Below are 15,281 nucleotides of genomic sequence, written 5' to 3'. Positions count from 1 at the left end.
AACTGATTAATGAACATTGTATTCTACCTATGCAAACCATAAAGATGCATTGGAAAGCATTCTATCACTAGATCACATATTTAAACTAAACAAGAGCAACTGAACATGCACTTTTTATTGGATAAGCCCATTTTCATATCACAGTCTCGTTACTAAGAAAAAAAATAATAATTAAGCCAGCCCATAACAAAAAAAAAAAAATAAGGTAAATTAATAGCCAAGAAGCTAATAGAAAAAAGGTTAAAAAGTTAGCAAATTCTGTACATCTCAGTTATCTCAATGCACCCTGCATCCTGTCACATGACTTATACTGAGCCAAATACGCCAGAACTAGACTGTGCAGATGCAGCCCCTGAAATTACCAATTTTCTCATTGCAGATATCTTGCTATTTGTCATTTGACAGAAGTTCATTTAAAAACTGTTGCAAAGGAGCTAGGCCTCTGTTAGGAGTTCTATCATTAAACGTGTGTACATCTGCTAACCACCAGATTATCATCAGATAATTCATTAACGCATCAAACATGCATTTTAAGATCCACATAGTTTTTAAAAGTAATCCCTTACAATTTTAGTACCTTTTCTATTCTACATTGTATTTTCCAGCTGCTAAATGCACCCAAAATAAATATGCAAAATAAAGTAACATTGGATCAAAGTGTTATTACACAAACTTCACAATAAATTTACTACGACCTAATAAACCTAAACACAAAAAAATATATAGTTTGCAGCTTACAAGCCCTTAAGTTTGGTGGCTGCATTCGTTTCCTTTTATCAGAACTTTTTTCCTTCATTGTCACCTGGTGATCCTGCCAGTGGCACACTTCCTGTCCAAAGGTGACAACATTCCCTCCCTGCACTGCATTTACGGAGGAGCAGTGTTATCAGTCTAGGCTGCCCCCCTGATTTGGGCTACACACACTGACAGCTTTCCTTGTCTCCAACACATAGGGAGTAGGTGTTCTGTAGTTCCCAGAAGGGAACTGAAAAGGCTGATATCATTGTTTGAGATTTCAGTCAGCGCACAGGATTTTAAAAGATCATTACATTTCTGACAAGATCAGCAGGTGTTTTTATGGTTGCAGAAAGTGTACTTAACCGGGGAAAAAAAAATTGAAAACAGCTCCTACATCTAAGGACTAGTAGCATGTACTATATAGCAGTCCCTACATCAAATAACTGGTAACCTGCACTAAATAGCAGCCCCTACATCTAAGAGAACTAGCACTATATAGCTATATGTAACTGCACTATATATATATATATATATATATATATCATATATATATATGTATATATATATATATATATATATATATATATATAATATATATATATATATATATATATATATATATCATATTTATATATATATATATATATATATATATATATATATATATATATATATATAATATATATATATATATATATATATAATATGTCATATATATATATATTTATCGTTTCTAACTTTTTATAGAATTTTCAGACCCTCTTTAATTAAGGTGCTCTTAGGCATGGTAAGAAGGTCTGAGCAACAAACAAAACAGCGAGTGATCCCGGCAATCGTGGATTGCATTTGCAATCCTGGATTGTCTGAACATGCATGTTAGTGCACTTAGCAGAAACCCTGTAATCTTAGTTTGTCTAGGGGGGACAGCAATGACAAAATATAAGACTATTTTTTATTTTTTTTATTTCAGAGATTAGTTGGTCCTTTTGCGACCTGACATATTTGTAGGCAAATTTAAACCCAATTTCTTTACTTTTTTTTTTTTTTTGGAGTTGCCATTTGTTCAGCTTTATGAATGCAATTACTAGTGTAGGTTCTGTTCTCTCACAGTACTTATTCTGTGCAATAATATATATTTAGGTATTTGTGTGTTTTTCCATTCTATCACATCATATAACGTATGCATTTATAACTATATATACTAATTTGTTTCCATCAACTTATTTTAATGTCACGGTAAAAAAATTACTAAAACTAATTTCTAACTAACAGAAGGCCTTTCCATGAGTGCCTGAAGTGCCAAATATAATCCAACAATCTGTGATATACACATTTGTAATATTGCAAATTCTGTGGCAGCAAAAACTGCACACAGACTCCATGCATTCCATAATGCAAATTGGTAGTTAAATGTAAGGTTGAAAACCCCGGCAACCATTCACAGCAGATTTTCTTTTAAACACAATAGAAGGGAAATGTCAGGACTTTGCATTAGCTATTTGCAATGCATCATTTTATTAAAGTAGCCTACATATATACTCTGCACAATTTAAAAATAGGGGTAAAATGCACATTAAATCACTAACACCAGGGTGACAATTAACTGGTTAAACTGCCCAGTAAATGTTTAAAGAATAAAAAAGAAAAAAAAAAAAAAAAAAAAAAGCTTCTTTCCTTTTTTCAATTTCTGCTATCCCAGAATGCTTCACTGTACAATTTTTGTTTGAACTCCAAAGCTAATCCATCAAAATTGTATTTGTAAATTCCACCTTTGAAGTTCTATTAACACCACTGATAAATTATAGCTGGTATTATATACAGTAAGTATTACTGTGTTGATAATAGCACCTATACAGACACTAGTGATTTTAAAATAGCCTGAAGATAGGTATTCCAAACATGCATGTGACTTAGACAGTAAAAGTAACCTGACACATTTTTTTCTTCTAGGTGGAAAACCAGATCAGTCCAAAGCCAAAAGCGCCTTATTTATCAGTTCTGTGTAGTTCATTTTACTAACTTGCTGCAGTGAATTCTATACAGATCATTTGCACCAATTCACCCAGTGAGTAAGTGACCTTTTTTATTTCAGGTCAACAATTTATCAGTCTTTCCGCAGCACATATACTCATGATAAAACGCACATCAGATGTAGATGAAAAGAGAGCCAGAGGAGAATTGACTGATTAATTCAGACAAACTTGGACAAAGTTTAGATTTGCCCTATAGAATGAAACTATGCAACTGATAAACCCATAACCCAGCAGTTAATTTAACAATCCAGGCTAATAGTATATAAATAAATAATCAAAACATATTAATCTAGAATTTGAATATTTGATTGTTTACGTGAATACATTTTTAAACAGATCAACAAACAAAGCATGTAAAATTAGAATAAATGAATGCCTGGTGGGTAAAACACTTTGAAAAAATAATGTCTAGATCTATACAATTTTATTTCTGTGGCACTGCAATGGAATGCTCAATGTATATCACATACTCCTTTTAGTCATACTATGTATAAATCTAAGAATTGAATATAAAATCTAAGAATTTAATAGTATAGATATTATTCCGCAGTTTTAAAAATAAAGATAGTGTTTGATGTTTAAGTACAAAAAACAAAGATTTATGGTTTCAATTACTTTCAATTACTTTTTACAGCTTTGTTTCTCTTTATTTCCATGCACTGTTAGAGAAGCCCAATAATGTGCATGTAAAAACAAGGGGTTATAATAAACACAATCAAATATAAATCCTCTGTAATCATCAAATATCAACCTAAAATGATGCAGTGCGCAAAACAGCTTTTAAAAATAATTGCTTCATTTTGAAAAAATAATCCACATAACTAATAAATAATTTGCAAAAAAAAAAAATATGTTGAGAGCATCATTGTTGCTGTATAAAGCAAGAAATGTAAAGGTCATCATTGATGTAAAAAACTCACCTGCACACAGGATAAGCAGAAAGGCAAGCAGGAGTTTTGCTACCCACATGTTGACCCTGGCAGATGTGATAGGGATGTTGACTAACTGCAGAGCACCATTCAGTAAAGAGATGTGCTTCTCAGCTGCTCCTCTTAGTACTCTGGCTAAGGCTGAGTGACTCCTCCTCCCCTTTCCCATTGCAATCATAAGAATGGTTTCTTAGCTGAGAGCAGTGGTAAAAGTTCTCTGTTGCTTGTAGGTTACAATGTCAGTTGTTCCAGGGATTTGCATGTAACAGATACATTAGAGATTCGCTTAGTAGCAGCAGCCCCTAAAGGCTGCTTCGCTGGTACTGCAGAGCTTTATGTATCCCTGAGGAAGAAGCTGTGAAATCTTATCTGAAATCTGATCATTAGATTTTAGATGGAGAAGTATTTGATCCTGATAAGACTCTTCCACACCCACTTTGAAAATCAGCAAGCTTTCATAGCACGTAGTACTTAATGACAGCAAGTTTATACCATAGTGCACGAAAGGCGAATGTTCTTTCTCCAGCAGAGTGACTGCAACTGGAGTGCTGCTGACAGTGCCTAAGAAATGTAAGCACAAGAAAGTGAAGACTGCAGCCTGGAATTGCATAATAACACATTTCTGGAGAAGTAGGGTATGCTGTTTAACACAAACAGCCATTCAATAGTATGGAAAGAATCTTTCTGTAAAGCATTGGATGATAATTAAAAATATCTGTCTTTTTTTACAACTATATTTTTATGTTAAAGCCTAAGTTTCTAAAAAAACAAGCAAAAAAAAAGTGCTGCTGGCTCCCACCTTAGTTAAGATCTTTCTCTTCATTGTCATAATCTGCTGTGGGGGTTAATAGACCTGGTATACACACTCATCAAGAGTGCTGACTATACCAGCTCTTTCCCCCCTCTTCCCCCATTTATGTAAGCTGTACTTTCACTTATATGAATAAGAACTAGTTTATGAATGCAGAATAGTACAGCATCTGTGAGTGGAGGAGGTGGCAGGGCCGGGCGCACCTATAGGCAACGTGGGCACTGGCCTAAAGCACACATCAGTCAGGGGCAGTCGGCAGGGGCTAGGGTAGACACCTACCTGGTATTTACCGAGATTGGGTCCGCAGTGAATTCTGCTCCTGCTGCCAAGGTTTCTCCCTCTCTCCCTCCCCATCTACCCCCTGCCCTCAGTGCCTCCATCCACTCAGTGTGCTGCAGATGGGACACGGGACATCTTGCCAGGTGCTCTCCTCTGACTGGCAGCAGAAGGGACATGGACGTGGGGTTGAAGGCAGAGCCTTCGCATTACCTGCTGTTGAAAAGTGTTCTCACCAACCCATCCATACACAATCCATACAAACTGTCCCCCCCCCCCCCCAGCACCATCCATATATACAGTCCTCACCCCCTATATACCATCCATATATAAAATGATCACCCCCTATACACCATCCATCCATACAGTTCCCCCCTCCCCCCCTGCACCATCCATATATACAGTCCTCACCCCCCATATACCATCCATATATACAGTTATCACCCCCACATACACCATCTATATAGACAGTCCTCACCCCTGTCCATATGCTACTCTAGTCCCTCCATATACTATCCTAGCTTGTCCATATACTACCCTAGCCTGTCTATATACTACACTAGCCTGTGTATATACTACTCTAGCCTGTTCATATACTACCCTAGCCTGTCTGTATACTACCCTACCCTGTCCATATACTACCCTAGCCTGTCCATATGCTACTCTAGTCCCTCCATATACTATCCTAGCTTGTCCATATACTACCCTAGCCTGTCTATATACTACACTAGCCTGTGTATATACTACTCTAGCCTGTTCATATACTACCCTAACCTGTCTATAAACTACTCTAGCCTGTCCATATACTACCCTACCCTGTCCATATACTACCCTAGCCTGTCCATATGCTACTCTAGTCCCTCCATATACTATCCTAGCTTGTCCATATACTACCCTAGCCTGTCTATATACTACACTAGCCTGTGTATATACTACTCTAGCCTGTTCATATACTACCCTAGCCTGTCTGTATACTACCCTAGCCTGTCCATATATTACCCTAGTCTGTCTATATATTACCCTAGCCTGTTAATTTAAGACCCTAGCCTGTCTATATACTACCCTAGCCTGTCCATATACTATTCTAGCCTGTCCATATACTACCCTTGTCTGTCTATATACCTCGGTTGGTGTTAGGAAGCGAGCCAGTGCTGCCACTATTTGTCTTTGGGCCAGGTCCAGGGGCGCAAATGCGGACAGGTCTCTCAGCTCTAATAACCCCTGCTACACTGGAAGATTATGGTAGTGGGTGGATCCAAGGAGAAATACATTACTTTGCAAAAGTTTTAGACAGGTGTGAAGAAATGCTGTAAAGTAAGAATACTTTCAAAAATATATATTTTAATTGTTTATTTTTATCAATTTATAAAATGCAGAGTTAGCGAACAGAAGAAAAATGTAAATCAAATCAATAATTGGTGTGACTACCCTTTGGCTTCAAACCAACATCAATTCTTCCTAGTACACTTGAACACAGTTTTTAAAGGAACTCGGCAGGTAGGTTGTTCCAAACATCTTGGAGAACTAACCACAGATCTTCTGTGGTTGCCTCAGAGGCTTCTGTCTCCTCATTTAATCCCCAGATACTTCTGTTTCCTCATGTAATCCTAGACAGACTCGATGTTGAGATCAGGGGCCAAATCATCACTTCCAGGACTACTTGCTGAAGATAGTTCTTAATGACATTGCCTGTATGTTTGGGGTTGTTATCCTGTTACAGAATAATTATGGGGCAAGTCACATGCCTCCCTGATGGAATGACATGATGAATAAGTATTTGCCTGTATTTCTTCGTTTTGAGGACACCATTGATCGATGAGGACTATAGACACAGTGGTTGGCTGAGGAAACTTAATGCAGCAGATGAAAGACACCTCATGCTTACTTCCCATTGGCATCAGAAGATGTCCAGAGGTGCCATCAGTACTGAACTGATAAAATCCAGTGGGACCCAGGTTCACCTATCTACTGTCCAGAGATGTCTTCTTCATGGAAGAATTTCTGCCAAAAAGCCATATCGCTGACATGGAAACAAGGCTAAGCGACTCAACTATATGGAAAAAATAGGAGTGGGGTGCAGAAAAAAGGCAGCAGGTGCTCTGGACTAATTAGTCAAAATGTAAAATGTTTGGCTGTAGAAGGAGGAAGTTTGTTTATGAAGGGCAAAAACGTGGTACAATAATGAGTATCTGCAGGCAACAGTGAAGCATGCTGGAAGTTCGCTGCAGTGGGGATTTGGTCAGGATCAATGGTGTCCTCATAGCTTAGAAATACAGGCAGATACTTATCCATCATACCATACCATCAGGGAGGCATGTGGTTGGCCCCAAATGTATTCTGCAGCTGGGCAATGACCCCAAACATACAGATAATGTCATTAAGAACTATCTTCGAGGTAAAGTAGAACAAGGAGTCCTGGAAGTAATGATCATGTGATGTCAGAAGGGGCAGTGCTACCAGCTGATGTAACCAGGTGGCCCCGTCCCTTGCCTATAAAATAGCTGTCAAAGCTGAAGAACGGCATACGGCACGATGCCTTAGAAGAGGCAAAGCTTTTTTGAAATGTTTTCTATTTTTTTGGGTCGGTGGGCGTCATGATTGATGATGGATTTACATCAAGGAACACTTTTTTTTTTCTTGTTAATAAAGGACTTTACACTTTTACACCTTTTTGGTGAATTGGTAGGGGTGCGATGTACCTGATACCCATTCACATAGGGAGGGGCCGGATCTTCCAGATTCTGATAAGCCCCCCACCCACAGATCCCCACAACCACAGCCCAGGGTTGTTGGGAACAGGCCCTTGTCTCCATCAACATGGGGACAATGTGCTTTGGGGGGCACCCCGAAGCACCCTCCCCATGTTGAGGGCGCTTTGGGGGGTACCCCAAAGCACCCTCCCCATGTTGAGGGAAAACGGCCTGGTTTGGTTCAGGAGGGGAGGAGGCTCACTTGTCCCCCCATATCCTGGTCTGCCAGGCTGCATGGTCAGATAAGGGTCTGGTATGGACTGGAGGGGGACCCTATGCCAAATTTTTCATGTTTTTTTATATGTATTGCCGGAAGCCAACAATACATTATACCCACAAACAAATTTAAATTAAATTTTTTCCTTTAGAAATGTCAGTATTTCTTCAGCTGGCTACATACATCGTACAGATGTGCTACTTTACAGGCACATTAAAGGGACCCCCCAGGCATGCTATTTAAAGGAATTTTTCATTTTTTTTGTTTCACTTTAAGCATCATTAAAATCACTGCTCCTGTAAAAACAATTGTTTTAAAAAAATTTTGCATTGATACATGTCCTCCAGGCAAGATTTTTCATGTTCGTGTCCCATAGACTTTAATAGAGTTTGCATGTTCACTAGAACTTTTTCACTGTTCGAGATTTTCTGGTTCGAACTGAACAGAGGGTGTTCGGCCCATCATTAATAAGCACTGACTGATGTACACTGTAGGACACTGATGTATACTGATGGCACTGATAATCACTCACTGATGGGCACGGTAGGGCACTGATGAGTACTCTTGTGGCACTGATGAGCACTGTAATAGCACTGTAGGGCACTGATGAGCACTATAGTGGCACTGTAGGATGAGCATGGTAGTGGCACTAATGAGCACTGTAGTCACACTGTAGGGCACTGATGAGCACTGTAGTGCTGATATCTTGCTCTCTCTCCTCACTGGACTGTGTGGGAGCAGCAAGAGCCATTGGCTCCCACAGCTGTCAATCAAATCCAGTGACAAAGGAGTGTGGGGGGGGTCCAAGCCAAACACAGTGTGTTAATGGACGCACACAGTGCAGCTTGGGTTCGAACTTGTGCAAGTAATCCCCGCTATCAACAGCTTGCTGGAGGGTACTCAAAGGGAAAGGAGCCAAAAGTGCCAGCAGGGGACCAGAGAAAAAGAGTATCAGGGCTGCTCTGTACAAAACCATTACACAATGTAGGTATGTATAACATGTTTGTTATTTTAGAAAAATAAAATGTAAACCTTTAATATCACTTTAAATTCTAACATTTTCTTCCCCCTGCTTGTGGAGAGCAAAGGAGCAGCAGGCTGATAAGAATGTCCCTTTGCTCACTCTGCTCTCCTCTCCTCTCCTGTCAAAATAATATTTATCAGCTTATGTAAACTGAAGTCCAACTGACTGCTCCCAGTGCTGGCCAAGAGGAAATGTCATCCTTTTACCCTGTTTAAATGCTAATGTCCAGGGAATCACAGGAACCTGATAGCAAAACAAATTCAGAAACTTGCTGCATTTGAATTCTAAAATATATGAATGAATGAATGAATATTTTTTTTAATGGCTTCAATACCGGGCACTTTCACCCCTTTCCCGCCCTGGCCAATTTTCAGCTTTCAGCGCTGTCGCACTTTGACTGCCAATTGTGCAGTCATTCAACGCTGTACCCAAATTAAATGATGTTTTTATAATGCTTGGAGTCCATCTTTATATGTATTTTATGTGAATCTAACACTGACAGGTGTTAGTAAACAGTGTTGATCTTATCAGAATGATGATGCTTCCTTAGCATTCAGCAGGCTGGAGTGGGCTAGGTTAACAGGTGAACAGGTTATTACATACATTCTTACTTGTGCGCTATTTTTAAAAATCACCCAAAAGGATATATTTCAGCTCCTACTTTAAATCTTGTAACTTCAAATAAACCTTGGAAATTAATAAACAGTTCCCAGATGCAGACTAAGCACCCTAATACTACCCTGACAAACCTTTTTTCAAGGCAGTGTTTGCTCTGCTCTCTTCTGCAGACATGAATACACAGTGCACAAAATATAACTATCCAGTGTCTAGGTTGGCACTCATCCTCAGGGTACCTATTTTTCTCTGGGGTTAATTTACTGAAGCAATTAGACTGTGCATTTTGCAAGTGAGGTTGCACTCATTTTCCCCAGGGCTTAGTGAATGTGGTGAAGGTTCACTTTTTTCCTTACACATAATTGCATGATGGAAATCAGCAGGGCTTCACCACATTCACTAAGCTCTGGGGAAAATTAGTGCAACTGCACTTGCAAAGTGCACAGTCTATTTGGCTTTAGTAAATCAAACCCTATTTTTCCATGCTCTGAGTATATACAGTATGTTCACTTCACAGGCAGTTGCAGCTAGAGAGGTGGAAGGCACACATATAACAAAGATTATAATATACATTCTGTTTCAGATAATAAATACATCTTCATCCTATTGTACTGTGTTAAAAAATAATCTGACATACATTTAGTAAAACTAAACCCTCGCAAAAGAATACTTTGTTGTAGAGTACTGTAAGCAAAACAGAATAATCATTTTTGTTTTTTCAAAATACTATAGTTTTTCCCTAGCATTACTCATGCTTTGTATCTCCATACTGAGAACATCCTTCAGACATGTACAGGATCTACTGGCAGCTGAATGTCACATTTTTTCAATGAAACTACAGAGGAGCATAGCAGTGTACAGTGCTTTAGCTGTGATGCTTGTAAGGGGTGTAGGAAATTCTTGGCATGTCCTCCATGTTTCCCTCCTCGTTTGGCACCAAGTAGAGATGTACCGAACGGTTCGCCGGCGAACGGTTCCCGGCGAACTTCGAACGTTCGCGTTCGCCGCTGCGGGCGAACATATGCGATGTTCGGTCCGCCTCCTATACATCATCATTGAGGCAAACTTTGACCCTGAACATCACAGTCAGCAGACACATTCCAGGCCAATCAGCATACCTCCCTCCCACACCCTCCCACCTCCTATAAATAAGCAAGGGCAGCATCCATTTTAGATAATTTCTGTGTTACTGAGAGCAGGGAAAGTGCTGGTGCTGCTGTTATAGCTGGGGACAGTTCCCAGTCTTGTTAGCCAGTGTTCTTGGTACACTCCTGCTGTAAGGACAGCACCCCAAAAAGCCCTTCCTAGGGCTGGTATTTGAGGTTTTTTTTGGATATATATATATATATATATATATATATATATTGTCTCCAAAAGCCCTTTTGAGGGCTGGTATTTGTGTATTTTTTTTTGTTCTGTGATATATATATATATATATATATATATATATATATATATATATATATATATATTGTCCCCAAAAGCCCCTTTGAGGGCTGGTATTTAAGTATTTTTTTAATATATATATATATATATGTAGCATGTCCAGAACCAGAAAAAAAAGATCATATAGGTGTAAAAGGGGTTCCCACCATCCCTGCTCTACTGAAAAATTATCTTTTTTTTCTGGTTCTGGACATGCTACAGAGCTGAAACTTCACAGGTACACTTTTTAGACCCCCTAGACACTATATCACACAAAAAAAGTTCTTAAAAATTGTAATTTTTGATAGAGAGACAATTATTGGAAAAAAAAAAAAACTTAACAAAAAAAAATTTCTTTGGATTTATTGTTTGGGGGGTCTAAAAGGTGTACCTGTGAAGTTTCAGCTCTGCAGCATGTCCAGAACCAGGAAAAAAAGATCATATTGGTGTAAAAGGGGTTCCCACCATCCCTGCTCTACTAAAAAATTATCTTTTTTTCTGGTTCTGGACATGCTACAGAGCTGAAACTTCACAGGTACACTTTTTAGACCCCCCAGACACTAAATAACACAAAAAAGTTCTTAAAAATTGTCATTTTTGATAGAGAGCCAATTATTGGGGAAAAAAAAAAACTTAACAAAAAAAAAATTTCTTTGGATTTATTGTCTGGGGGGTCTAAAAAGTGTACCTGTGAAGTTTCAGCTCTGTAGCATGTCCAGAACCAGAAAAAAAATAGAATCAGGGTTAGGGCTAGGGTTAGGGTTAGGGTTAGGGTCAGGGCTAAGGTTAGGGTTATTTTTAGTGCTTAGGGTTAGAGTTAGAGGGGTAGGGGTAGGGCTACTAACTCTAACCCTAAGTATCTCACCTTAACCCTAACCCTAGCCCCTAACACTAAACCTAACCCTAACCCTCTAACCATAACCCTAACCCTCTAACCTTAACCCTAACCCTCTAAGCCTAGCCATAAAAATAACCCTAAACCTAACCCTAACCCTAACCCTAGCCCTAACCCTAACCCTAGCCCTAACCCTAGCCCTAACCCTAGCCCTAACCCTAATTCGTATTTTTTTCTGGTTCCGGACATGCTACAGAGCTGAAACTTCACAGGTACACTTTTTAGACCCCCCAGATGCTAAATCCAAAGAAATTTTTTATTTTTATTTTTTTTTTTAATGTTTCCAATAATTGGCTCTCTATCAAAAAATTACAATTTTTAAGAACTTTTTTTTGTTTGATCCCTCTCCGGCATGCCACAGTCCAGGTGTTTGTCCCCTTGAAACAACTTTTCCATTACTATTGTGGCCAGAAAGAGTCCCTGTGGGTTTTAAAATTCGCCTGCCTATTAAAGTCTATGGCTGTTCGCAATGTTCGCCGGTTCGCGAACATTCGCCGATGTTCGCGTTCGCCGTTCGGGAACAGCGAATTTTATGTTCGCGAGATCACTAGCACCAAGTAGGGGTCACATGAGAGGCCTACTCCGGGGTGGGTTCTTCTGAGCTATGTTAGGCACCTTGTGCAAGGTCACACAACACATACCTTTGCATTGTGTCACATTCAGCCCTGGGATAAGGCGTAGGCTGCTGTTGGGGAATACTCAACCTCAAGGCTGGCCTCTACTCTTAGGAATTGAACATACACAATATACATTTGCACTGCACTGTTCTCCAGTTAACTCTAGAGTCCATGTGACAACGTACACCTTCTCTGTAATCTGCATTAAGGGGGGACATGCTGGGCCTTGTCACGTCCACTCATCAAGCATTTTTCACTACTAATTCCTAGTAGCAGAGTGGGTCCTGCTGAGCACTCTGTGTGGGCTCCACAAGTTCACTTAGCTCAGCTCTTGAACTTCTGTACTTATGTACAGGATGGAAACCTCAGAAGCACAAATCAGCTCCCGTTGCACTTGGAGACAGACCACTGGTTGAAGTAGTGCCGACAACATTTCCCTCGCTGCTGTAAAACTTCTATTACCCTAAGTAACTACTTGCGTCTTTACACCAATGTGTTTAAGACCCACTCAGTAGGTTACATGTGCTGGTTACTTGCATTACACCCCTTTCAGTAACTTCAGACAAGGCAGGGACAGTGTTTCAAATGCTTTACTTAGAAAAGTGCAAAAGCAATTACAGAGTCCAACATTCAAAGGTATAATTCTTCCCTAATTCCCTAACTCTAACTACAGGCTGTGTGCTGCCCCGGCATACCTGCTAAGGTAGTGTTTGTGCAATACAGAGTCCATCAGAGACATTCTTCCAAAAATTTTGTTTTCAGGGTGAACCCCAGGTTCTGATGACTTTATATCCAGGCAGTGATGAGTAACATTCTTTTATTCCTCACTGGCGGTGTTCTTTGTCTCATTCCCTTACGAGCATTGCACCTGATGCAGGCCCTGGACTTTTTGGCTCTCTACTGAGGACTTCTTGTAGCCTGTTCACTGGATCTCTCTCAGGGGGGTCCCTCATACTGGACCACTGTTCCATACTTATATATCACAGGATTAGTGGGTGGAACCCAGAGAAGAACCCACCAAAGGACCAAAGAAGCGTGAAAGGCATTAACTCACACCTTTCCAGCTGGGAAAGTGCCTAACCAGGCACTTTAACCTGCTTACATGCTTGTAATCCAACTCTTGTGCACACAGGAAGGTTGGCAATGCCTATGCTGAATTGCAAAAGCATTGTCACTCAAAGAGTTTCTGGTAGGATCACTAGGAATTATTTGATTCAGGAAAGCAATAAAAATAAGATTACCATTGCCTTCCTTCTTCAAAGGAAGTAGTGTTAATGTAAGTGTCTTGATAAGGACCAACTTTAAAATAGAAGAATGGGATTTAAAAAAAACATAGTTATACTCACCTAGGTGGATCTGTCCCCTGCTGCCTCTAAGACTAAGAACTGAGTGTTCAAAGACCACTGATTTCTATATTCTCGGTCTTCAGTGAGCAGAGATCCAGGGACTATCAGTCACCGGCTCTCTGTTCTGCCCCTCCAGAGCTCATTCGAGTGCTGGGCTGTGGAAGAGGCAGGATTGGCTGGCTAAGGCTCTCACCGATGCACCGATCAGGCATCTGGATGGATCCTGACATTAAAGCCGGGATCCATCCAGAGCCTGGACTGGCTGAGTGATGTCAGCCAACAGCAGACTTTAGGCCGGTACTGGCTGAATACAAGTCACAGGAGTGCAGAACGAACTGTAGTATTCTCAGAAGTGTTCTCAGAAACAAAAATGATCAGGTCAAAGCAGTAATAATTTGAAATTTAAGTGGATTAGAGCAAAGGCAGCTTTTTCTGCGAACAGGACACACAGCTGAAAAAATTGTCTTTACTAGAAGGTATGGTATGTTAGGGTCTGTACTAGAAAAAGGCCTTGTCCAGTTCTGGTCTTGTTTGGGGCTAGCCCTTTGGGTGGTCTTGATTTGACTTCTCATCCCAGACCCTTTTGGACTCTGGGATAGGATCATCTGGGAGCATCCCAGTTCCCCTGGGTTCACTAGACTCTACTCAGAAGGGGCGCCCAGACTCAGTATGTTTCTCACTCCCTGGTGCATGGCTCCTGGTGCTTCCCGTCTCTTAACACCCCATTACCCAGGTGGTGATACAGAGACCCTGGATAGACAGTTCCGTGTTGTTATAAGTATTGTAATTTTCTACTGCTTGATTGTTAAAGATTTAGTACATATACAGTCAATATCACATTTCTTCTTGTACATTTTTGACCTTTACACAGTTTGTTAACTGTCTATGTGACCTTTTTTTCAATAAAAACAATTGAAAGAGAAAACTAGAAGTGAAGCCAATTATAGGTAAGAGGAACAAGGTCCAGTGGTCTTTTGATCCACAGAGAGTAAGCATTGAAAATACCATATTGTTTCATAAGTGCTATCTCTCTTCATCAGATGTGTCACGTGCATATGTCATAACGTTTTAAGGGTTAGCAATCTTCAAACATTATTTCATTTTTATTATCAAATCAAACCAGTGTTCCGTGCCAAATTCATAAAGTACCCTAAAAAAATTTCCCAACTGATGTAGCTGTCCCTTTAATTGGAAAATTACACCTTTACAGAAATAAATAAAATATAAAAAGTGTAGCCCTTACATACTGCATAAGTGAATAGTATATATCTCAATAACATAAATAACATTATAATTATTTATGTTATAGAGATATATACTACTCACTTACGCAGTATGTAAGCGCTACACCTTTTTTGAAACCTACGTTTTTTACTCAAATGCTCTACTTGCGAGAGAAGTCAGCATATTTCAGGGCATTAACTGCTATGAGGCAATCAAAGGTATAAATGGAGTTAAGCATATGCATTACCTCCGAGAGGTTGGGCGAAATGTATGTAAGTATGCGGGCTGCCAACAAGATGTGAGTAACTATTGGCTGATGGGGTACAGGGTAAAAAACAAATACATAGATTTAGCATGGCCATTGCAGGTTGAGGTATAGCT

At 39.7% G+C, this 15,281-nt stretch overlaps 1 protein-coding gene across 2 annotated transcripts in view; it reads right to left on the bottom strand.

Moving 5' to 3' along the window:
* HGF (hepatocyte growth factor) overlaps window positions 1-4,225 on the bottom strand; it is a 156,040-nt gene extending 151,815 nt beyond the window's left edge. For both annotated transcript variants that reach the window (XM_082256600.1, XM_082256601.1), the window contains exon 1: window positions 3,692-4,225. In XM_082256600.1, coding sequence (XP_082112726.1) covers window positions 3,692-3,878 — 187 coding nt within the window. In that variant the 5' untranslated portion in view covers window positions 3,879-4,225. The remainder of the gene's footprint in view (window positions 1-3,691) is intronic.
* Window positions 4,226-15,281: the final 11,056 nt, after the last annotated feature.

The sequence above is a fragment of the Pelophylax lessonae genome (assembly GCF_965119305.1).
Source record: "Pelophylax lessonae genome assembly, chromosome: 4".
Taxonomy (NCBI): domain Eukaryota; kingdom Metazoa; phylum Chordata; class Amphibia; order Anura; family Ranidae; genus Pelophylax; species Pelophylax lessonae.
The sequence above is the reverse complement of the archived record's forward strand: the minus strand, read 5'-3'. Positions and strand labels throughout refer to the sequence as shown.